The 25,327-nt window shown below is 39.5% G+C and overlaps 2 protein-coding genes across 9 annotated transcripts in view; both read left to right on the top strand.

Annotated features, from left to right (window-relative positions):
* Nucleotides 1-11,845, top strand: part of DDX59 (DEAD-box helicase 59) — a 30,189-nt gene extending 18,344 nt beyond the window's left edge. Inside the window, exons 1-8 of one of the 7 annotated variants that reach the window (XM_056355939.1) lie at nt 1,883-1,999; nt 3,660-4,489; nt 6,739-6,906; nt 7,524-7,613; nt 7,954-8,205; nt 9,094-9,246; nt 9,723-9,851; nt 11,517-11,845. In XM_056355939.1, coding sequence (XP_056211914.1) covers nt 3,671-4,489; nt 6,739-6,906; nt 7,524-7,613; nt 7,954-8,205; nt 9,094-9,246; nt 9,723-9,851; nt 11,517-11,780 — 1,875 coding nt within the window. In that variant the 5' untranslated portion in view covers nt 1,883-1,999; nt 3,660-3,670 and the 3' untranslated portion in view covers nt 11,781-11,845. Of the gene's footprint in view, nt 1-1,882; nt 2,000-2,101; nt 2,513-3,659; nt 4,490-6,738; nt 6,907-7,523; nt 7,614-7,953; nt 8,206-9,093; nt 9,247-9,722; nt 9,852-11,516 lie in introns of those variants that run through there. The other 6 variants (XM_056355935.1, XM_056355934.1, XM_056355933.1 and 3 more) reach the window with 6 other exon arrangements.
* A 1,662-nt stretch (nt 11,846-13,507) lies between these two features.
* Nucleotides 13,508-25,327, top strand: part of KIF14 (kinesin family member 14) — a 32,037-nt gene continuing 20,217 nt past the window's right edge. The window contains exons 1-9 of one of the 2 annotated variants that reach the window (XM_056356070.1): nt 13,508-13,640; nt 15,545-16,744; nt 17,133-17,387; nt 18,839-18,926; nt 21,118-21,216; nt 22,766-22,818; nt 23,168-23,198; nt 23,541-23,648; nt 24,710-24,826. In XM_056356070.1, the coding sequence (XP_056212045.1) occupies nt 15,633-16,744; nt 17,133-17,387; nt 18,839-18,926; nt 21,118-21,216; nt 22,766-22,818; nt 23,168-23,198; nt 23,541-23,648; nt 24,710-24,826 (1,863 nt within the window). In that variant the 5' untranslated portion in view covers nt 13,508-13,640; nt 15,545-15,632. The remainder of the gene's footprint in view (nt 13,641-15,544; nt 16,745-17,132; nt 17,388-18,838; nt 18,927-21,117; nt 21,217-22,765; nt 22,819-23,167; nt 23,199-23,540; nt 23,649-24,709; nt 24,827-25,327) is intronic. The other variant, XM_056356069.1, reaches the window with a different exon arrangement.

Below are 25,327 nucleotides of genomic sequence, written 5' to 3'. Positions count from 1 at the left end.
AGAATGAGGAATGTCTGGAGCATGGGTGAAAGGTGCCCAACAGCTTTTCAGGTCTAGAAATGCCCACTTAATCTTTCCAGAAGCTCAGTAGTTTCTTCCGATTGTACCAGTTAATTAAAAATCCCACACAGTCCAAACCCCCCTGTTTGCACTAATTTAGTCTTCCTGCTGCAGTAATCTACTACAGATAAATCCAGCATACTTTTAAGATAGACCATGTTTCAAGTATGACTGGACTTGAATGTCTGTCCGGGTTTCAGCTGGGATAGAGTTAATTTGCTTGTTAGTAGTTAGTACAGTGCTGTGTTTTGGCTGTGATGTGAGAACAGTGTCATAGGACACTGATTTTTTTTTTAGTTGTTGCTGGGTGATGTTTATACTAAACCAAGGACTTTTTAGTTCCTTGAGCCCTGCCAGTGAGAGGGCGGGGAGGGGGCACGGGAAACTGGGAGGGAACACAGCCAGGACAGGTGACCCAAGCTAGTCAAAGAGGTATTCCATACCATATGGCGTCATGCTGAGTGTATAAACTGGGGTAAGAAAAAGGAAGGGGGTGACACTTGGCATTATGGCATTTGTCTTCCCAAGTGACCATTACGAGTGATGGAGCGCTGCTTTCCTGGGGATGGCTGAACGCCTGCCCGCCGATGGGAAGTGGTGAATGAATTCCCTTGCTTTTCTTTCCTTGTGTGCAAGGCTTTTGCTTTACCTATTAAATTGTTCTTATCTCAACGTTTGAGTTTTACATTCCATTCCGATTCTCCCCATCCCTCAGGGTGAGGGGGAGTGAGCAAGCAGCTGTGTGGTGCTGGGTTGCTGGCCTGGGTTAAACCACGACGATTTTACAGAAAGCTACCATGGCCAGCTGCTTGAAAGCCCCCAGTTTTGTGTGTCTTTTAATCCTGTTCCTGCTGGCTTCTCTGAAACTATTTCCAAAGGGGCTGCTAGTATTTATGGATTTTCCCTTTTAGCAGGAAATGGTGGTGGTGACCAACAAAAGTAATCAGCCAGAAAGGAAATGGAACTCCCCATCAGTGTGGATGCTTTCAGGCTAATGAGATCAGTGTTGGAGGAAGAGGTACAATCTGTTCTGGAGTATCTGGAGTGCCTGGGAGTACATCAGCCCAGATAGCTCCCAGCAAAGTGTCCTTCCCATGCATCAAATCACTTATAGCCGTGGGGTATGCTTCTGTGTTGGGAATACTCTGGTTTTCCTACTTGTGCTCAAAACCAGGACCTCCTGCAAATGATACAGACACAGTGACACCACATCAGGGTCCTCATTTTGCAAGGGAGTATCTGGGAGAGATTGACTGTCCTCTTGGTGATGTGAGGCCTTGGAAAGAAAGGGAGTACCAGTGACTGCCCAGTTCACAATGGCCAAGCAGCTAAAAACTGTCGGACTTATCAGTGGCTGTACACCCAGGCTGTACCCTTCCATGAACTGGTTTACCTGGGGTGGTGGTTGCACCTAGGCTGTCTTGCAGAGCACTGGCCGAAGTTAAGTCTGAAAGTCTCTTCTGCCATGCAGTGAAACATGATGAATTACGGTGTTCTCGTGCATTGTGGCATAAATAAGGTATGCTTATTTATTATCAAAAATAATAAAAATAGCTTGTTCAGTTTGCAGTATACGAACGGCCCTCTCCTGCCCCTGCAAGTGTTTTAAGTGGCTCAAGGCATGCGCTGGGCTCTTATCAGCCACACCTTGCCCCTCCACCACGTGCACCAATAACATTTTTCTCGTGTGTGCAAACACCGGTGTGTTTGTAGCGTCTGGCAGCTCGGGCCGCAAGCAGAGGAGCGCTGGGCCAGCCCCCCGCAGCCGCGCCCGCACCCTGCGGGCCCATTCCGCGCTGGGCGGAGCCGCCTCCCGCGGGGGGCGGGCCGGTGACCCCCCGCACGCCTCTGCACGGGGGGGAGGGGTTTGAACGGCCGCTTACAACGACGTGTAGGCACGGTTGTCGCTCGTTTGTACGAGCCTCCTCTCCATTTAAAGGTACAGCGTGCTTTTTTTATCCACCGACATCCTCTGTGCGGAGGGGGCTTTCTTTGCTCGAGGGCGGGTCTTTCACCGTGCTAGTTAGGACAGGTCACACACAGTTCAGAAGTGCTCTGTCCGGCTCATTGAGCATTTGGTTCGCCTTGGGCTCCTCCTGTTGTGCCCCAGCTCGGCGTATTTGCGGCGTCTGCGCCTTCCCCCGAGGCACCGGTTGGTGACTGTGAGGATTTAACGAACATCCTGGTGTTCAGATTCTTTCTCATTTTTCACTATAGATACCTACGTTTTCCCTTTTTCTTTTTCATGTATGTATTTCCCCTTGTGCCAGCGGCGCTCGCCCCCGTGCGGCCGGGAGCCCCCGCCCTTGTCCCGCTCCCCGCCTGCCGACCCGGCTTCCGCCTGCGCTGCCCGTGGAAGGCCACCGCCATTTTGTGAGGCCAGGCGGCGGGGCTGACGGCCGGCCGGTAGCAGTACGTGAGGCGACGTCCCTCCGCCGCCGGTGAGCAGGAGGTGGGGGCAGGGCTCCGCCTCGCAGCGGTGGGGCGGGGGTGCGGGCAGGGCGGCGGGGGAGGCCGTCGCGTAGAAACGGCTCCGCGCCGAGCCGGTCTGGCGTGGGCCGGGAGGCGGTAGCCGGGGAGGAGGGCTGGGCAGGCGGCGGCTCGGTCCGTACGGGCTGCTTCGTCAGGCCGGCACGCGTGGGCGCGGCGTGTGCCCCTCACCCCGGCGGCGTGTCTGGAGGGTTTGTCGCGGGCAGGTCGTGGCGCTCCGTCCCGGGCGCCGGCCGCGAGAGGCGCCGCCATCTCTCGGGGCCGCGCCGGGGCGGGCGGGGCGCGCTGCTAAGGCAACCGGCTTTGCACGCCCGGGAACCGCGCTTGGAGAGAGGCTGACACCGGCTGGCACGCAGAGTACGATTAACGCAAAATAAAACTACAGGATTGTGTGTACTTTGTTTACCGGTTGTACCGTAGCAAACATTTGGTGAGAACCTCTGAGGCTTTCAGAGTCAGTTACTGAAAGTTTCCGAATATAAAATTTATGGCTATTTACACGCTTAATTCAGCTTTCTGTTTTACTGTAGAGATTTGGTAAATTGGTCGTGTAGGCCAGCTCTTCTGCACCCTGACCAGACATTGCTGTTTACAGCCTTTTTAGTTTGAGTGGACTTTGCAAAGGAGGTCTTGGATGGGTCCTGCACTAAATTTGACATCCTCTTCAAAATCGATTATTTTGTTTGGTTGGTTTTTCATAGCTTAGAAGAATGCATATTTTGCTTCTTTATCTCATCTTAGAAACTGCTAAACTTCCCAAGAATTTAAATATGATGTGACTTTCAAAATGGATAAATTTCTAGACAGATAGTGAAAATCAATGGGTTTATGCAACTACAGGTGTCTAATACTGAAAACTAACTGTGGGTGGATCTCTCTGTGATGTTCTAAGCTTCCACTGTTATTTTCAAGTGTTGCTTTGCATTGCATCAACATTAAGTCCAAGGTAATTTTCAAACAAGGCAGTTTTTAGACCTTTTCAGGGATTATGGGTTGGTTTCTAGGTTTGCAAATATATTTCCTAGACTTCAGGTTTTTTTGTGGTAACAGGAAAACGTACCTTTCTCAATGGCAGTAGTTTCTAACGACTGTAACAATTTTCTTCCTAGTGTACCGAAGCATGTTTTTACCAAGATCTGTTAAAGTCAAGAGGACTGCTCACGAGGACAAAAGTTGTACGGTGAAGAAAACTAAATTGTCTTCTGGAGGATCTTTGCTAGAGGACACTAATGAATTCCAAGACTGTAGGTCAGCTAGAACAGAAACTTCTGCTTCAAGATGCAGTTTGCATGAGGTTGTACAAGAGCACACAGAACCTGAAGCTGGAGACCTTAGTGTTGGTAGTACAACTCTGGGAGAGGGCAGCCGAAATACTGATGAAGATTGCTCTTCAGAAGAACCCATAAAATCCTTCAGCAAATCTCAGCGTTGGGCAGAACCTGGAGAACCTGTATGTGTTGTGTGTTGTCGCTATGGAGAGTATATCTGTGATAAAACAGATAAAGATGTTTGTAGCTTGGAATGTAAAGCCAAACACCTTCTACAAACTCAAGCGAAGGAAAAAAATCTAAAATCTGATCAATTCACAAGAGCAGAATCTCAAGCAGAAACTCACCTGCTTAATACACCTTATTTCTACAAAGATCATTCCTTTATTCTAGGTTTACAAGATGAGCAGATTGAGAACCTTAAACTGCAGCTAGGTATTGCTGTCCAGGGCCAGCAGGTTCCAAGACCTATTATAGAGTTTGAACACTGTGGTTTTCCTGAAACTTTAAACCATAATTTAAAGAATTCTGGCTATGAAGTCCCAACTCCCATCCAAATGCAAATGATCCCAGTTGGACTATTAGGGAGGGATATTGTGGCTAGTGCAGACACAGGCTCTGGAAAAACTGCAGCCTTCCTACTCCCTGTTATTATGAAGGTTTTGAAAGAGGTAATGGAACTTTGTGTGTTCAGAGCAAGTACTTTGCAACTTTGTTTCTTGGTTTCCCAATGTAATTGAGAATGTAATTGCAGGTTTCTTTATTGACATTCAGTGGTTTATTTTACTTTTGATTGATGGAGCATTGTTTTTTTTGGAAGGGCGGGGAGGTGCTGGTTATTTTTAATGACTTTGAATGTTTTTCACTTTGGTCAGGCGATAAAGCAACTCTATTAATATTGCCCAGTGTACAGTTTCTCCTTGTTAAAAAAGATACTAAATTCTGTGGTGAACTTCCTAAATGCCTTAAAATAGAAAGTGAAAACAATTCCAGGCCCTCTGCAAGAAGTTGTTCCTCTGTCTTAACATATCAGGTGGCTGAAAAAGATGTTTTGGTGTTAATTTCAGAGTAATTTCTGTTGGAATAACGTTCAACTGGCTATCAAATAACTACAGGAATTTGGGGTAATACAATTTCTGAATTGCTGTAGTCATATGGTCTCCCCCGTGTGACACTGGGGAAAAAGCAGTTAAAAAAACTTCTGCTTTGTAGGGATGTGAATGTATGATGAGAAGTAATGGTACATAGCATTCTGTACCTTGTGTGTGGTTCAGTATTGCTTTTTGCTTTAGTGGTTTTATTCAAAAAATGCATAAGAATCTGTCTGAAAGTTCTAGACCTTACTCTAGTTGATGTTTTTGGACTGTTTACATGCCTTTATAGATACATACACACACAAGTGTGTGTGTGATTGTTTCCAAATGAATAATTTAAAGATTATTTAACTCTCTTAATCTTTTAAGTAGTATAGCATTAGTTTTAAGAATGGGAGCATTATATAGGAGCATTTAATAACAGGAGTATTACACTCCACTACTTCCTCTGTCTCATTATGTTATGTGCTTATAATAACATGCACAAAATTGGAGTCTCAATGAGTAATACTCAATTTCTCTACATGATCTTTCTCATTCTTCATCTTCAGGGTGCTATATCATGTCTATATCAGCTAAGACTTATTTTGTTGTTTCAAGTAATTTCCATTTTAATGTAAAAGAGATGAGATGTTAAGAGCATAAGGGTAATCTGGTTATGAGATACTTGACAGTTTCGGGCTTCTACACATGCGTAGGTACCTTTTCTTGTGGTGGTAAGCTCAGGTAAACTCTGTTGCCCACTTGAAAACAACTCAAAAAGCCCTTCTTGAAACAAGTATTTAACTATGAAGTTCCTTTGATGATGCAGTGGGAAAGGAAAAACCTACTGTTGGTCAATTGTAAATATTCCAGCTGGAGGCTAAAAAGAAACACATACCATCCAGAAAACTGTTATGTGAGTTTGTGACTGTAGTATCAATACATGAGAGTTTTGTTTTATTAGCTGAAGAGGTGATCAGTATTATGGAAATAATGTGTCTTGGAGCTAGACCAGTCTTCCACCCACCCTGTTTTACCTTATGTTCTTTTTACTTTGTTAGTATGTGTTAACTGGAGTTAAGAATCTACATTAATCTGAGAGGAATTGCTACCTTGTGACTTTGTGTTTTCTGGGTTGGGGAGGTATCACAGAGGTGATAAATTATTTTAAGGTCCTTATATAAGGAACAAAAAAAAATAAAAATAAAAAGACTGTAGCACTTTAATGATTCATTTCTACCTGGCTGACTAGTAGTGGGTCACAGGGCCTATTAATGTTGTTTTAAAATTTCAGGCGCACATATTTTGCTGTATAAAGTTCCTATCACAGCTTACCATCTCTGGCTAGTGTTTAATGTATTTACTTAGTGATATGCAAGAGAATAAAGGAAAATAGTCTATAGTAATATGAAGACTTCTAAAAACTTTTTTTATGATCTCTAGATTAAAGTAGCATCATGTGTTTTGAGTTTGTCTGGAATGCATTCTGAATTTGTGTTACAGATTAAGTACAGTAACTAAAATAGAAAAAACCAATATTTACAAATGTCTACTAGCTTTCTGGGCCTTTTGTTGTCAGGAAGCTATTTTACAGTATATTTATGCATGCATTATTTTTTTGTTTTCAAAAGTTGAGCAGTTGAGGGATAGGCTTCCTTGGCCTGCATTGTTAAGGATATAATCCCTTTCTGCCTTCTGTGTTCAAATGGAAAGGGTATTAGCAGTCTAACTGTGTCCACAGTAGCTACACTCTATATTTTAGTATTGGGAGAATTAATCTTGAAAGCTTTTTATCTAAACATAAAGCAATTACACGGTCAACAGATTTCTCCCCCTCTTTCTAGACAGAAACTCCATCTGCCCTTATTTTGGCACCAACAAGGGAGTTAGCAATTCAGATAGAGAGACAAGCTAAAGAACTGATGGCTGGTTTACCTAACATGAGAACAGTTCTCCTGGTAGGAGGTTTACCGCTGCCACCACAGCTTCACCGTCTCAAGCAAAGTGTTAAGGTAAGGACTATAGTGTAGAAAGATCCTGTGGAGAGTTACATTTTCATGACATTCATAGAAGTGAAAAATGCTGCTGTTGACATGTATGAGCACACAAAGATGTGGTTTTCCTAAGTCAAAACTACAAAAATATTTGTTAGCTCTTGAAACTTTGACAGTAGTACATTATTTTTTTTTAACATTTTGACTTCTGATTAAACATAACATTTTTAGTTGTTAAAATGTTTCATGCGTGATACTGCTGCTTTCAAAGACTGAAATGTTATTTTATTAGACAAGAAGTTGTAATTTACAGCAAAAGTAGTTCATTTTTAATGAAAAAAAGTATTACGAAAAGCAGATTACATTGCTTGTGTTTAGATACTTCCATTAGAGTTCTAAAAGGTCTAAAAGGTCCGTTTCTTTTTGAGGCTTCATAATCTTATGAAGTTAAGTATAAAAGTTTTAGGACTTACTTGAATGGAAGTAATTTAACTAGTTAGTGCCGTTCTCACCTATGTGCTGTAACTGTAGTTTCTCTAGAGTACTTACCTGTCCTTTTATGGAATTTCTAACTCCTGGGTGGTTTGGGTTTTTTTGTTTGTTTGTTTGTTTAATTTTTGTTGGGTTTTTTTTAGGTTATAGTAGCAACACCTGGACGACTTCTTGAGATTTTGAAGCAAAGTTCTGTTCAGCTGCATGGCATAAAAATTGTAGTGGTGGATGAAGTAAGTTTTTATTTATCAGGGCTGTATTGCCTGTACAGAGGTTCTTGAAGAGCCAGTGTGAGTGGCTAGTCTAACTGATTAAACATACAGTGTTCATTATAAATATGAAATATATTTAAAAGAAAAACGCATTTTTTTAACACAATTTGAAATATATTTGAACAGTGCATGTTCTGATGGCTATAAAAGACTTAGATACCTGACTGGGTAATTCTGCTAGACGAGTCTGAACCATTTGTTATTAATTTTCTCACTTAGCTTTTCTTCTGACCAAAATTACTTCTGCATTTGGACTATTACATGCCAGTCATACACATTGTGGTTCTTCTGTCAATTCAAGGTGGATACCATGTTAAAAATGGGTTTCCAGCAGCAAGTGTTGGATATTTTGGAAGACATGTCTCACGATCATCAAACTATACTGGTGTCAGCCACAATTCCAGTGGGCATTGAACACTTAGCAAATCAGCTTCTGCACAATTTTGTAAGAATAACAATTGGGGAAAAGAATCTGCCATGTTCCAATATTCGCCAAATTATCTTGTGGGTAGAAGAACCATCTAAAAAGAAAAAGCTGTTTGAGATACTAAATGTAAGTGTAATATATTTCTCATAAGAACAACTTTATTCATGTCTTTCCACATCTCTGTCAGGTTCTCATCTTTCATTCTAATCTGTATGTAGTGAAGAAGTGGAGTGAGTTTAAGCATATTACTGCACTGACTAGTTCAGTAGTTCTGCAATGAAAGAGCTTTAATGGCAATTTCAGGGATTACTCCACCCCTGTCGCTCACACCTCTTTCTGTGCTACAGCAAACTAGATTCCTGTGCTGAGATCCAAAAAGTACAATTTTGATAATTTTTTTGTGATTTGCAGCATGGCATCCCAAAGGTTTGTATTGGTTATTTGTGAGTGGTAGAAAAACAGGAGTTTCTTAAGCTGTCATAGCTGCTTTATGGTCTGGGAATGGTTTGTTATTTTAAAAGTTATTAAAAAAAACAGTGAGAAGACTAATTTAGTTCGTTCTTTTTTCTTTTTTTTTTTTTAATTAATATGAATAACAATATATACCTTGTATGAGTACTTTGGGGAGGAACTCGGGAGTCTTGCCTGACTTGATTGATTACCCAAGAAGTAAATAAGAATCTTTAACAGCACCTCAGAACATTAAAAAAAATTATATAATTATTACATAACATTTAAAGAACCAGAAAAGAAAGCTTCTGACTTCTAAAAAAATGCATGTATTGATACAAACATGGGTTCTGAGTCTACAAACCATTAGATGTTCATGATGTACAGATTTGTATAGTTTCATGGCTGGTATCTTGTTCCTTCTTATGTGGAGTTGTAAAAACTTTTATTTATCTGAAAGTCTTGTTAATGTTAGAGGTAATGAGCTGAAGTTGAATCCAAGTTGCTGATGATGAGCAGCAAACTGTTGTGATACCTTCTCACGTAAACTGTTTAATTTTACAGGATAAGAAACTGTTCAAGCCTCCAGTATTGGTGTTTGTGGACTGTAAGTTAGGAGCAGATCTGTTGAGTGATGCTGTTCATAAGATCACGGGATTGCAGTGTACAGCTATGCATTCTGAAAAGTCTCAAGTGGAAAGAACGGACATATTACAGGTTTGTGTCCCCTAAAGTTATGGAGGTTTTGATAGATTTTAAATGGCCAGATTTGAATCAGTTAAGTCATAATTTACTGCTTTTCTGCAGTAAAACCTGGAGTATTGCTGGGAGAGAGGAGAGACAGATGGGACCAAGCAAAACTGTAGATAATAATGCCATTTTAAATGCAGATTAAATACTGGAGATTATTTCCTAGGTTATTTGCTTTGAAATGGGAATTTAAACATACATTTAACTTTAATTGATGATTTTTTAATTAAAACTCTGGGTTCGATCTCTCTTTAATTAGCTCTGTGAATTATATTCCTATTCAAATCAAGAATACAGGGGGGCCGTTGTGTCTTTTGCAGTAGAAGAATCCCACTGGGTGTGTTTTTACACTATATAACTAACCCTAGCTTATGCTTGAAGAGGTTAAAAATATAAATAAAGAAAACAATTATTTTTGTTTTGTTTTGTTTCTCCCTTGCCAGGGATTACTTCAAGAGAAGTATGAAGTTATAGTAAGTACTGGAGTCCTTGGACGAGGGCTTGACCTTGTCAATGTCAAATTGGTAGTAAATTTTGATATGCCTTCAAGTATGGATGAATATGTACATCAGGTAAATAAATAAATTGCTGAAGTATTATTTGAAAAGCATACTGAAATGTGACATCCACCTGTGGAAATTTTGATTTACGTGAAACATGAAGATTATTTTTCTCTTCAGAATATTGTTTTTATAGGAAAGGAAAGAAAGGTGGAATATTTCTTCCATAACTGAATATAACTTCCATAACACTGTTCTCATATCTCCTATGTAAGTTATTAAATCCTGGAACAGTGTTCTGGTATCAGTTATGTTTGCATTATTATTCTTCCTGTTTTGTACTCATTTGTATCATTTTGTGTCAACAGAAAGCAAAATTTACCATGTTTTTATTATTTGTGTGAAGAAAGGCCAAATACTCCTCTTCCTACTGCAGCTCATATGCAGTGTGGGATATGCATGTAATACTATCAGGAAAGCAGTTGTGAACTCTGATTTTCATTCCCTCTTCCTACTTCAGTATCTGCTCTGATTTTTTTTTTGTTGAGGATCTCCAGCTTTAAGATGGTGTGTGGTTTTTGGGTTTGTGCATGTATGTTTATGTACACACACCCCAACCTTAGTTTGGCCAGCAGACCAGGAGAACTAATTAGTACCCTTTTTGGCACTTACAAAGCCGCAGTACTCTACTACTGTGCTCGGTTTTGAGGCCATCAACTACAAGAAAAGCCAACAAAGTGGAGAGAGTCCGAAGTCAGGGGGCTGACGAAGAGAGGCAGAGGGAACTGGGCTTTGACCTGAAGCAGAGATTTAATTGCTGTTTTCTGTTTGGTAATGGGCAGTTACATTGGAGACTCTTCTTGGAGATGCATAGTGAAAGCTCAAGAAGCCACAGTCACAACTTGTTGCCAGGGAAATTCTGGTGTCATAACAGGGAAGAATGTTTTTCACATGAGAGTAGTCAGGCAGTGGAGCAGGCTGCTTAGGGAGGTGGTGGGACCGTTGTGCTTAGATGACACTCAGAACTCCATATGACAAGTCCCTAAGCAAACTGATGTAATTTTGAAGGTAGATCTGTTCTGAATAGGTGGGGAGGACCTCTGGAAGTCATCCGTTCTGATGAACTCCTAAAGCATTCTGTGTTACCAACATCGGTACACCTCTGGTTTTTAATTGTCTTTCTGCTAAATTTCAAGTGAGTACTAAGTAAATAAAAATGGGTCTTCCCTAGCATCAAAACTATACCAGTAATAACATACTATCTCTTCCTAAGTAGTATTTGTAGATTGTTTTGTTTCTAATTTGTTCATGCACTTTGGATAATACTGAAAAGTAATGTTGAGTTACTAGAACACTGAAAGTAAAAGGCATTTTTATGGTCATGCTTGTATATCGGTGCTTGATGGCATTGCTATAGTAAACATTTTTGTAAAACATTTTGTTTGGACCAGATTTACTGTAAGCCTTTGCCCATAGGCTGTATCTTATATCTCAGTATCAATATTGGAGTTCCAGTATGTCCCATGAGCAAGTTGTAATTTTAGATGCTAAAGCTTCAGATCTGCATATCCTGAATTCAGGATGCTTATTAAAACTTTGTGCTTAGAAGATGAGATCAAGATATTTGGCCTTATCACTTAGGTCAGTTGCTGTTTTATAACTAAAAATAAACTTAAAGAACATTTGAAGGACTTCCATTTAATATTGATAACTTAAAATGAGTTTTTGCTTTTTCAGGTTGGAAGAGCGGGGAGGTTGGGTCACAGTGGAACTGCAATTACTTTTATCAATAACAACAGCAAGAAGCTCTTTTGGGATGTTGTGAAGAGAGTAAAACCAACAGGCACCATTCTTCCTCCCCAGCTGCTTAATTCCCCTTATCTTCATGACCAAAAGAGAAGGGAACAACAGAGACTTAAGCAATTACAGAATAGCCTTGTAACAGGAGATAATATCATGGACATTATTAGAAAACATGACAAAAATAATTCTCAGAGGTAATGAAGATATATTTATAGTTACATAATTGTAATAAAAATGGGATTAAAATAAACATGGAATTATGATTCTTGTATATTGCCTTTTTTAAAGAACTTTATGTAGTCAGTTTTTCAAGGAGTCTCATTTTTCATCTTTATTTTGAAATACAGACTATTGTGTGTTTGAATTACTCCATGTAACCCTTTTTCAAAACCAGCAGTCTTTGGTCTTGCTTGCAACATACGCTGATAAGATACTTTTTCTTTTGTTTTAATATTTCTGAATAATCGTTTCAGAGTTCTTGTGAAACAGTCTGCTGGCAATTTTCATGTCATTATATTGAGATAAGATCTTTGCAAAGGATGCCCCCCACCCCCCGAAAAAAATATTGTTGACATATTAGTCTTTTGAAAACGAGCCTCAATCTATTCCTGTTAGTGTACGTAAAAGCTTCCACTGAGAACGTTTCTCTGAATCCTCAGTATGCTGTCTGAGGGTTTCTCATGAACATATACGCACGTTTTGTTTGTAAACAGTACTGAAAGTTTAGTTTCTCCTTTATTGCCTGTGAACCTGTTAGAAGTCCTGCTCAAGCATTTGGCAATACAGAAAGACTTGGTTGTTAGTATAACTTCATTCTAGAGAAAGAAGATAAACCATGCAAGTTAAATTAGAAGTTTATGGGTTTACTTAATGAAATGTTAAAGTATAACTGATTGTATTTACTACACATTTAAGCATAACTTGCCATGCTTTTGACACCAGATACTCATTTTTTTCAGGAAATGAGAACAAAACCATATTATGTTTTTAACCATAACCATTGTGTTACTTGCCATCCAAAGTCTGAAATAGGTCATAATCAAAACTTTCCTTTTCTTTCCCCTCCCTGCCTGCTTTTCTTTTAGACTGAGGCTTGAGGAAACTAGTTTCAGCAGACCTTTCATGCTGCTGTGAGGCATCATCCCTTTGTGGCAGATTTTGTTCCAGGTAGTTAATGTTAGCCCTGTGCATTGTATGTCTACTCTACCCAAAGGACAGCAGTATGGTAGGCTTACTGTGTAGCAAAATAATTTTAAAAAGTTTAGTAACTGATTTTTTTTTCTCCAACTAGAAACAAAAAGAGTGGGTCTTACCTGCTGTAAGACAGATGACTTATGCGTGGCACTGGTGAGGGGTTCTTTAACAGCAGCAGATTTAGATAGTTATTAATAACTATTATAAATTCTGATAATCTAAAATACAGTACTTACTATGATTTCTGCTGTTTTCTATGCACTGTTGCTACTACTTTTAAGATAATCTGATGCAGGGAAAAACCTCAAATTAACTTGTCCCAGCCCTGCCTTGCCAGTTCTCTCCCTCTGCGTGATTGTTTATAGATACTTTTTCATATTGCTTAGTTGTACTGTATTTATAAATGCCAGATCTTATATAAAACGCGTATATTGTTCAATATGAGACCGGTCTATATTTCTGGTGGTGGATGCACGAAGGGGTACTTGATACTCTTGCTAACCCTGCGCTCCTCAGCGGGGCAGGCGGTGAGCGCTGCAGCCGGGGGGTAGACCCGGGCCCTGCCTGGCATTCAGGGGGCGGCCGACGGCGCCGGGTGTCCTGCCCGTCGGCCTCCCTGGCGGGAAGGAAGCGCTTCGCACGGGAAGGCCGGGGCGCCCGGCCGGCTGCGGGGAGCGGGGCTGCGGGCGGGGCTCGCCTCAGCAGCCGGGATGGCACCGCGCTTGCTCCCGCGGCGGTGGCGTTGGGGGCTGCCCCCTCTGACGCGGGCCCCGCAGGAGCCAATCGGCGCGGGCCCGGCGCATTCAAACGGCTTGGGTGGAGGGCGCGCTCGGTGGTCGGTGCGGAGTGAGGCCGGCGGGTGAGGTGGGGGACGGGGCTTCCCGCCGGGTCCCGGCTGAGGGACGGGACGGGACGGGACGGGACGGGACGGGGCTCCCTCCCGGGTCCCGGCGGCTGAGGGAAGGGGCTCCCCGCTGGGTCCCGGCGGCTGGCACTCCCTGGCGGGGGCCGCCGTTTTGGGAGCCGCGAAGCTGGGCTGTCAGCGCGGGGTGGCGGGCTCTGGGCGCGGTAGGCGCTGCCCCTGGAGTTCCCCTCGGGCTCGGCGGGGGAGCCGCTGCGCTCCCCTCGCATTCTCCCTGAGGGCGCGGGGCCGCGGCGGGTTGAGGGTCTGCCTCGGTGGGGCCGTCGTGCAGCGAATCTGTGGCGGTTACGAGTGTCACGGGGGCCTGACTGAGGAGGGTGGGTTTGGAAGGGCAGTAAAGCTGAACATTTCTCCCACGCTTCCATCCAGCTTTGAGCACCTGGGTTTCACCTCTAGCTAGTATTTGTAATCAATCAAAAATGAGGAACAAACGTACTTTTAACAAATCTTGAACCTTATTCCTTACTTTAGAATGAAGGAACTTTTAATGGGGATATTAAATTTTCTATAGAAAATCTGTGAATATTCTCAAGGCGCTGCTAGCAACAGGGAGGGGTGCAGAGTTTGTTACGCTAGTTATTTTTAAGCTGAATGGAAAAAGCAGACTTTTCAGAAAACACTAAAGCAATTCGTGGCTTACAACCATGTTTCTTTATTTACTCATGCTAGAGGGAACCACAAAATGTGTATTTTACCACTTGTGTAACATAAGTAGCTTCCTGTATCAGACTGGATTGAGCAATAAACACCCTGGCTTGAAATTCTTCTAACTTTCCTCGCTCACAGCTTTTGAGCTATCAAAACTTTGTGCAGTAATGACATGTAGAAGTGGATGTAACTGCGAAAGTTCTGAGAGTACTCCAAAAGCTGTAACTTAAAAGCATAGCATTGAAAGAAACTTCTATTGGAGCAATGGTTAAATCATTGCTTCTATATCACTCACTGTCATCTTGCTTTCCTTTTTCCCCCTGACCTTCTGCTTCTTTTGTAATGATCTGTACCATTTTTGAAGGATCTAAGGCGAGTGACTTCTTGGTGACTTTCAATAGCAAATTGGTTGCAGCTGGCAAGTCTGTAGTGCATAGTGATGTTAGACCTCTAACAACCCAATAACTACGATGCATATACAATAGTGAAAGCTTTTTCTGTACAGATTGTATATATAAAGTTTTCTAGATATTTACATGTAAAAAGGATGTGAAGCACACTTTACAGTTTTTCTTATGTCCCCTAGGCTAGGTATCTTTTTGTTTTGCTATGCGTGTATGTACTAAAGTGAATGAAAGTAATGTCCAAACATATTGTAGTAGTCATCTTTATTAACTGCCCTATTCTGATAGTGGGTTTTATATATCAAAATCCTGAAAAAAATCTGCTTTCCCTGTTCACAGATTTCCTATTCAACATTAATAATGTTGTTCTATTGGAGTCTGTTAGCTATGAAACACTAAGAGCATAAATAGTTGTGTGTGAATGGAGGCATGATCCTGAATTCCCTTTCTTTTGGCACTATGGTAGATCATTTGGAAATGTCCACATTGATCTTTGTTGCTAAACAGTTAGATAGTTCTTTGTGCCGGCTGGTGCTTCTTCATGACATTTGGTTTACCTTCTGAAATTTGGAACTCAGTAAGTGGAATCAAATAGCCCATTATTGGTGGAAGCAGTCATTCAAATATTAAGGATTATTTTTTTTTTTAAGTACTTGAGATGAAACAGGCTACTAATTGTTACTAATGTTTAGGAACATGTATTTAATGCAGTATATGTGAAGAGCTCCTTATGCACCAAAACATAACTCATGGCGGACATGAGCATCATAAATAATTTTTGCTTTCTCTCCCAGATTCTTTAAGAAGAAGCAACTAGAAAGAATCTTTTAGGAAAAGTGTTGTACTTATTAAAAAACTAACATTAACTTGCTGGAAAACAAAATGCCTATTTACACAGTTCCTGCAAGAGGCCCAGCTGAGGTGCGGTGTACTGCCACTTTGCAGAAGACTTCTCCACAGAATACCTTTACTAGCAGTAAAGTGTCTGGGCAGCAGCTGAAATCACAGGTGTCAGGAGAAGAAAAAGGTAGTCTACTTTCATGTTCTCAGAGTAAGACTGAGGAACTAAATAGGACCTATGTAATTTCAGCCTGTAAAAAAGTGTGTGACACATCAACTACACTTAAACCTGAAGGCAGATTAGCACTCCAGAGGAGAACAGGAGCAAGCAAAAAATCCATGTCCGATAGCAAACAATTGCATACTAACACAACACAGGGTGTGGAAAATACACAAACGGAGAAAGGACTTAATCTGCAGAGGCGTGTGAGGACTGGCTCTATAGAGAAGAGTAAAATTAATCAGTGTGCTGTGCCTGGAATAGAAAATAATGACTGTGCTACACGAAGAAATTACAAGATTGCACTTCCACCAAATATTAATAATAATGATACCCATGATGTTAAACCAAGCTTTAAGATAGCTGAGGGTCAGTCAAGTATGAAGTTGCAGCGTTACAGGAACAACAAGGATTCCTCTGGCTTTGGTGATGGTCTACATGAAAATGATAGCTGCACCCATCCAAAATACAGGACAAGCGCTGCTGACACACAATTTCAAAATGAAGTTTCTAAATCAGAACAATTCGTTACCTCAAAATATATTAATGGGCTATCAGGAGAACAACTGAAAGAAAAAAGCAATATAAGTAAGCTAGCTGTTAAGCAAAGGTTACAACACTCGAATGCAAAACATAACAGTTTGGAAAGACCAAGAACACCAACAAAGGGTTCAACAGAAAGGTTTAAGCTTACACCAAAGAACAGCACTTCTCAGGATCAAGCACCTCTGTCTGCTTCAAAGAAACTAACACCCCCTCTTCAGATTTTAGCCAAAAATAAAGCTGGTGTCTCCAGTGTTCCTTCTGTGAGTAGCTCAAAACCAAACGAGAACACAGAAACTCCAGCTGAGAGCAGCAGCACCGAGAAAGATGTTTTCAAAGTGGAAAACAGCAAAGTGATTGTAGCTGTGCGTGTACGGCCTTTCAGTAACAGGTTTGTATCCTGGACTTATTTCTGATGTTAATAGTAGCTTTTATAGTGTATGTTGATTTCTGCTTTGTATTTTCTGAATTGTTTAATCACTAACCCAATAAAGATAAAATACACACTTTGAAATCAGCTGATATTTCATGGAATGTGAAGATAAAGCTTGTATTAAGAGGCTGGATTCTCTTCATAGGCATTTGGGGATATTTTTAACATTCATTAGCTGAAATACTTTGAGCTTGAATACTTAGTATGTTCATTCAAACAGGTTTGTTGGGGTTTTTTTAACAATGATTATCAGACTTTTTATTTTCCTTAAGACAATTGAAATGATTAACTTAAAGCATGTAGCTTATGCTTCTTAATTTTTATTTTTTTCCCTCTTTCCATTCAGAGAGAAAAATGAAAACCCACTCCCTGTAATCTCCATGGGTGGTTCGGAGACAACTGTACGAAATCCAGCCACAAACCAAGTTTACAGCTTCAGTTATGACTTTTCTTTCTGGTCTTTTGACAAGTGTCATCCTAATTTTGCAAGCCAAGCAATGATTTACAAAACTTTGGCAGTGCCGCTCCTAGAAAGAGCTTTTGAAGGATATAACACTTGTCTTTTTGCTTATGGGCAGACTGGTTCTGGAAAATCTTACACGTAAGTTCCTAATAATAATTGTTAAAATTCTGTAGGGTCTCATTGTTATGCAATGTTATGAAAAAGAGATCGTATGAAATAGATTTCATAGTTATTAAATGGTGTTGGTATGTTTTTGTATATTTCAAAACAAAAATAATTAAACCAATTTTATAACAATTAAGACTGAGCTGTGGAGTATTTATATGTACCTGACACTGACCTCTTTCAGCTTCTACTGAAGAAAAAAAAAGCTCTTCCCAGAAATTTTAGTGGAGAAAAAACTTTATTAATGCTGAGAGCTTGGCAGACTCTCCCCATGCTATTTTTCACCACTGTTTGTGATTTTGTGCATGAAGTGACATGTTCTGAAGTATATTATGCTTTTTGGACAAGACCTTTAAGAGGTCATTCTAATTACGGTCTTGACTGTTTCAGAACTTCAAATAAAAAAATACAGGTGTTTGTGGCACTGCTTATTTGAAATCCAGTCTTTACACAGAATAATCCCAGACAACATTTGAAGGGTTTGTAGCCAATTTTGAATATCTTGTATTTTTCAATAGAATGCCTAGTGAGCTTTTTTGTTTCCAAGCATGCATCTATTAAAATAAATTCTTTCAGCTTTATAATTCCCATGAGGTACTTATATATGTGTAGTTGTAGATCAGAAATATTTCTATTAAATTTGTCCTAGTTTTAAGGTTTCTATTGAATTTATAATAGATTAGAAGTTATTCAGAGGTAGGATTGTCCTCTTTAATTGGGAACTAAAATTTTACTTGTAATGTTTATTTACCTTGGCCTAAAAGAAAGGTATGCTCAGTATTGCAATTGTTATCCTATTTGTAGGTTTGTTGTTTGGTTGGTTTTTGTTTTTATTTCTTCCACCTTCATGTAAACAATTACTTAATTTCATCCCTTTGTATTTTAAGCAAAGCTGAAATTAATATCAGTAATAACTGTGTTCTCAGATCAGGTGTACACAAGGAATTTCTGTTGACAACGATGTTGTACAGCTGTGTGCGCCTCTAGACTGTAGATGGATTACTCCGGTACACTGGTGTTGTGCAGTGGCAGAACTAGACAGGAAAAAACCATACCAGTGGTGGAGAGAGGCTTAGGTTACTACACTGACAGTGTGCAGAGAATATAAAATGCATGAATGTTAGGATATCAAATGTCTATATGTTCACAATCTATACTGCAACTTGCTCTTAAGTTGCTGTAGGGTTTTCGTTCAACTTGGGTTTTCAACCTGTTTCTCAGTGGATGAATTGGAGAGGACCCCTGGATGTCATCTTGTCCAACTCCCCACTCAAGCACCAACTTAGATCAGGCTTATTTCTGATGGTTATTACTTCCATAACTTGGAAGCATATGACATTTCAAGTTTAGAGCTATACAATTAATATTAAAGCTACTATAAAGAGTTACAAAACTGAATTTAGCAGGTTTTTTTGTAACTACAGGATGATGGGGTTTGATGAAGACCGAGGAATAATTCCAAGACTTTGTGAAGATCTTTTCACTCAAATAGCACAAATGGACAAGCAACAGGTGGTATAATTACACATATACTGTATGACCTTACATTGAAATTTGAAGGAACTGATGCAGTTTGTTATTTTGATACTCATTTCATTCTTTCATTTGATACCTTAGTGCTATTCCATTTATTAAGGTTTGTATTCTGTTGCTGATTCAAATCTTACTTCTGCTAGTAGCCCTGATTAACAGGGTTCCCAATATGGTCAGAATCAACATTGTTTTGCTTCCTTAATGACAGTAATGTAAAAAGGAGATATGGGCTTGGTATTTTTGATGTGTTACTAGACTAGGATTCTTTCCTCTGTCGTATGTCTTACAAGATAAGATTTTTGTAAAGAAATGCTAGTGGGTACCATACTTTCAGCGGAGGCATATAAAATAGAACTCAAAAAATATAACTTTTATGTTTAAACATTGTCACGTATCAAAGCAAAATACACTTTCAAGTATTCTAGCTCAGTATTCTTGCTGAAATAAAAAAAAAAACCCCAACAGCTATTATCACCACCTGGATTATTATTATTTTTTTAAGACTTGAAAATTCTCATTGTAAATAATGTTTTGTTTCCTTCTCTGTTTTGAGAATAGGTCTTTATTCATACATAACTCCATATGGAAGAGTTGTTTTCTGAGAGGGGGTGGGCATGTTTCATCTGATCACAGTGTGTTTTGATTTCAATTCCTGTCCTACACCTATGATACATTGTTTTAAAAACAACAGAGGTAATCTTTTCAAGAGTGTTTTAGCGAAGGGTTAGATTCTGTTTCTGCCCCAGTTAATTGGTGTAGTAATGGTAGATTTTGAGAATCATAACTGGAGACACTGTTAAAGGCTGGATTTTTTTTAATTACTCATTTCATGTCTTAAGAAGAAAAGGCCCAAACCGAGAATGCAGGGGATTGGTTTGTGGGAATTCTTCAGGTATGCTTATTATTTTGTCTGACTGATGTTAAGGTTTTTCTAAGACTGAATTGCTGGTACAGAATCACTTCAGGAACCCGCCTGACTACACTACAAGACCTGAGATTTGAATTGTGCACCTAAAGCTTTCCACAGTAAAAATACAAATCATAATCTGTGGTTAGAAACTCTCAATGTCTCTTAAAACTGTGAAAAGGATTAGAAATTTAGATTTATCCTCTTTTTTGGATGAAGAATATCTGATGCAAAACATGCTGGTGACAAAGGCTGTTCTTTGTAGTCTTTTTCTCTGTATGTTTGTCCATATCGGTAAGGACTGAGACTCAGGGCAGTAGACCTTAATGTTCAGTTAAGCTTATGCACACAAACTTTTCCTTTTTTAAATAGTCCAGATTTCTTTATTGCTTTATGCTTGAATTCTTGACTTTGACTCCTAATACCAGTGAACACATAGTATTTTGATCCTACAGTAGATTTGATAGACACTGAGAAATCTAGGAAGGTTATTTATTACTGAGTTTGGCTAGAGAGCATAATTTCTAAAAAATGCCCATGAGTGAGTTATTCCTTTGCCTATGCATTGTAAGTAAGTGATTCTGTTGCTGCAAATTGTCTTGAATCTTGTATTTCTGACTTCAGTGTTTTAGTTTTTTTGCTGCTTTCTTCCTTGCCTTTTGAAGTTCAACTTTATTTAAAAAAGAAAAAGACCTGGATGCCTTCAGAGGAAGGAGATATGTTTTCATGAAAGTTTGCTGTTGTTTTTTAAATTGCTGTAGGTAGGATCAAGGTTTATCTCTCCATTAGGTCCTTCTGTTCCAGGACAGGATGCTGACAACATCAATCCCTGCCTCCTTTGTCACATGTATTATGCTGTAGAAGCGCAATCCCCCTAAGGGAATGAGACTAGTGTAGGTGCAAATGAAACTATGCTTTCATGTACTGAAAACCAAACCCTGAAACTTCTGAGGGGGTTGTATAACTTTATTTATTTATTTATTTATTTAAGCTTGATAGTTATCATCTGGGAATGTCTGTGGATGGAATGCCAATAAATTGTATTCTTGGCAATAGCAGGCGAGTTGGACTAGATCACTTTCAAAGGTCCCTTCTGACCCAAACTATTCTGTGATATCATTTCTCTTGGCAAGTCCTTTCAGTACAAATGCTTGTAGCATTGAATAGCGGGATCTGATAATCCAGGTTAATTTTTGAAGCAAAGGATGATGAAAATATTTTTTTGAACTGTATTATTAACTTTTTTTTTATTAATTTCACTAGATTTTGTATCGTCTTGAAATGAGCTTTTTTGAAGTGTACAATGAGAAAATTCATGACTTACTTGTCTTTAAAGCTGAAAGTGGACAAAAGAAACAACCAGTAAGTTGCTCATGGAAGCTTGTATATGATAATCTTCAATATGATAATCTATTCTGTAAACAAAAATGCACAAATGACAAGTGATCGTTGTTTTGTTATACAAGTACCATAGATTGTTGTGAATAATGGTATTCAAGTAAAAAAACTTACTATATGAGTGCAAGCAAGATGCTCGGAACTTCAGAAATGCTAAGAAAAAAATCTTGCTGAAATAGAAACAAAACTATTCAATAGAAGCTCTCAAAATCACTGTTAACATCTCTCCTTATCTGAAAAATGAAGGTGATCTTGTCAACTTTTATAAAAAATCTCTTAGAATAATATTTATCCATATCTCCAGATTATATTGAGAGCCTTCTGTTCAATATAAAATTAGTTACAACCTTGTAATTTAGATGGAGTTCCAAGATGGAAGAATGACATTGTCGGGAGGCTTCTAATGGGGTGTGGGTGTGTGTGAAATTTGCCTAATTGTGCTTGATTAATCAGTCTCCTCATTTCTCAGTGCTACTGAAACATCCGTTCACTTTCTGAAAATATCTGTGATTATCTACTGGGATGCCCGTTTGCCACTGACGTAATTGCAGTCCACAGTATACTAACATTTGCAAAGGAAGATTTTTTTTCCCCACTTTTTCTCTGTGTATTTACATTGCTCAGCTACAGAAAACTTCTGTCACGTAAGAACTTGGCACCAAGATGAAGAGTATCTTCCAGATTCTTTGCCCTGGATTTGTTACTGCTTAAGGCCATGGGGCTGTCAGGAAGTTCCTTTTTTTATTAATTTCCCTTCCCCCCCCCCCCCCCCCCCCATTTGTTTTCCAAGAAGCTGGAAGAGGGGGGGAAGAAATGGTGGCCTGACTAACTAGTTAAGGAACAGTAGCTAAACTAGTTTAGCTAGTTTTTAATGCTTGTGTGTTGGATTATGTAAACCCAGAAATTAAAGATATTTGTATTAAGTAGTGGATGTAGGGAAGGAATTAGTTTGGTTTATTAAAAAATAGGACTCTACTGTTCTTTGACATAACAAACACTGTACTGGCTTCTTGTGTGTAAACTATTAGTATTAGTTCATGATAAAGAAGATCTACTACATAAAACTTGCTGTTGAAGTAAGTACTTTATCCTAAACTTGGGACTTATGTGGGCGTGTTATACAGAAGTGAAGACTGTACTGTCTTATTTATAGTAGGAGTGCTTTCATCTCAGTTTTGTCAGTGTTTTTGAGCTAAGCTATTTCACTTAAACAGATTAGACTTATATTGCAGAAAATATACTTCTTTTTTTTTTTTTAAAGTAAATATTTTATGTAAAAGATAGTTGTCCTTGCATGGTACAGTCTGCTGTGGTTTCTCAGGCAACTGGAAAAAAATCAGTTGTAGGTATTTTCCTGAAAATATTGTTCTAGATGATTCATGTTAAGTTTTTTTGATGATAAATGTCATAATCGGGATGTAGACAGACTGTCTTTTAATTTCAATATATTTCTGAATGCTGGGTCTAACTAATGCACTCCTAATAATTTTTCTTTTAAAATTATTCTTGCTAGCTTCGTGTAAGAGAACATCCAGTGTTAGGACCATATGTGGAAGGCCTGGCAGTGTAAGTCTTAACTGTTCTCATATTAATAGATGTATGATGTAATTGTGAAAGTGTGTGCTAATTATGATATTGAGACTCTGAAAACTTGTGTACTCACCAGTAAATTGGGCAAGATCTTACTATTATGTAGTTACAAAAATGTATACCCATGTCCAGCTCAACTTCATGTATTTCCTTTAGCGTGTTGCTTTAGCAAAATAAGTGTGTGGAAGTCTCAAGACAACTGGAGCTTTCATGGTGTATTTGTATTTTGTCTGGAACTGAGGAAACGTTTCAGAACTTGGGCAACAGGAAAAACTGTAGAAGGAAAATAGTCTGAATCCAAACTTTTCTTTTTCCCCCACTGTAGGAACGTTGTCAGTTCTTACTCTGATATCCAGGTAAGAGTTACTTGGTTACTGAAAGACAATACAAATATTTCTGCTTGCTCCTTCCTTCACTGCTGAAAACTAAGTTCCATGGATGGGAAGGAAATGCTTTACAGACTGCCCAGTAGTCTCTGATATTTCAGCTGGTTTTGTAAAAGGGTAATGAAGACCAGTCCTATATAATGGAGCTAAGTAGATGCATACAGGCAAGTGTCACTCTCTTAAACTTGGGTTTTAATTCCTCCTTTACAGATTTGGCATTTGTGTGTGTAACTGTGTTTGCAAACATTTTAATCTCCAGTTAACTACCTAAAGTAGGTTTTGGTTTCATATCCTGACTTTTACCTTTTACAGAGTTGGCTTGAACTAGGAAATAAGCAGAGAGCAACAGCTGCTACAGTAATGAATGACAAGAGCTCTAGGTCTCATTCTGTCTTCACCCTTGTCATGACGCAAACCAAGGTATTGCTGGGTGTCTTATATCCATTCAAATCTGGTAGTAAAAAGTCATTTTGCACGCTGCCTAGAAAATTGTTGTGAGAATATAGTTGATGATGAGTAAAGCACAAGGAATTTTAACATGGCTTTCTACATAACAGAACTTGGATTATTTTACATGTTTTGAGTAGATTCTCATGTCTCTATGCTACCCATATTTATAGCAGCAATATAAATATGTCTAGACTGGTGGATCTAGGAGCAGTTCCAAGATTCTGAGTGTGAGTTTTGAGATGTAACTGGAATCCAAATTGAAGCCAGACTTAATTTCACACTGCTGCTCTAGAGGGTTAGGCTATGTGAGGTGGACAGTAGTGCTGAGTTCCTGCAGGTGATGAACTGGGTCAAAGGTAGGAGGTGCAGTTTCTGCTCAGTTTCATAAATGTTTCCTTGCTTCAGGATGCCTCTCTCACCCGTGTGAGATAGAGGATATAGGGACTACAACTCCTCATCTGATTTACAGATGTGTAGCAGACAAAACCTAACTTAACGAGATGAGCCTGAAAACAGAAGTGAAATAAGTAGACCTCCTCAGAAGTCTACAGACCGTCAGTTTTCTTCATTCTCAAAGAACTTTGGTTGTTTAATTTTTCTGCCCAATTTCCTAATCTTCTTCCTTCTTCCCCTCACCATTCTCACAACTAGATAATTTCTTTTCTGTATCAAGGACTAGTCTTGAGACTTTTCGACTGACTGCTTAACTGATTTCCATTGGTCTGAGTCAGTAACAGCTTACTGATTTCCATGGTTATTGAATAGCTGCAACAGTCAAACTTCAGACCCAAACCCATAGTTTGCTAATCTGTTGTGTTTGTAGTTTATGCTTACACAGTTATTCAGACCTTTAACCATAGTATCAATTGTTTGTGGTTGTCTCCTTCAAGGGATGTACATGAAGGTATCCTGTCAAAAAGTAAATGGAAATGTCAATTTTCTATGTATTTAAAGTGAACATCTTGTTAGATTTCTGCTTGTCTTCAGTTTTTTTGTTTTGGTTCAAATGCAAACTTCCCCCTTTTTTCCAGGTAGAAGTTCTGGGTGAAGAACAATGTGATCGTAGGCTTACCAGTCACATAAACTTAATTGATCTAGCTGGCAGTGAATGCTGCTCAACAGCTCAAACGACTGGAGAAAGGTTGAAGGTAAACCAAGATTGGAAATCTGTGGGAAAGGGTTGACCCCAAAGCATCCTCATCTACCAGGATTCTTGGGCAGGAACTGTAGTTGTAAAAGGATATGTGGCCCTTATGCTTGTGTAGCATTTTGCAAGTGAGAGTGGATGGCCCTAAGAAGCTGTTTTGACTGTGCAGTATGGCAGGCCAGATCTTGTTTAGGACAGCACTCCCCATGCCATGCAGGCCCCACAATCCTTTAGAAGGAATGAGGAAAAACTGTCTATGTGACTTCCCAAATCATGAATACGATTTTGTATGGAGTTGGGGCTTGCCCCTTTTTGGGGGGATTTAAGTAAAATGTTTCTAATAAAAGACTTTCAAGCTGCCTTCATAAGTTTGATGGTTCTTAACACTGCTTATTTTAAAGGCAGGGTCTCTGTTCTTTCCAAATGAAGATCTTCTAGGCTGCTTTTGCATTTGATTATAATCAATGACATTTAATATGGTACAGCTGTACCATATATTGAA

Source organism: Falco biarmicus, chromosome 11 (genome assembly GCF_023638135.1).
Source record: "Falco biarmicus isolate bFalBia1 chromosome 11, bFalBia1.pri, whole genome shotgun sequence".
Lineage (NCBI taxonomy): Eukaryota > Metazoa > Chordata > Aves > Falconiformes > Falconidae > Falco > Falco biarmicus.
The sequence above is the reverse complement of the archived record's forward strand: the minus strand, read 5'-3'. Positions and strand labels throughout refer to the sequence as shown.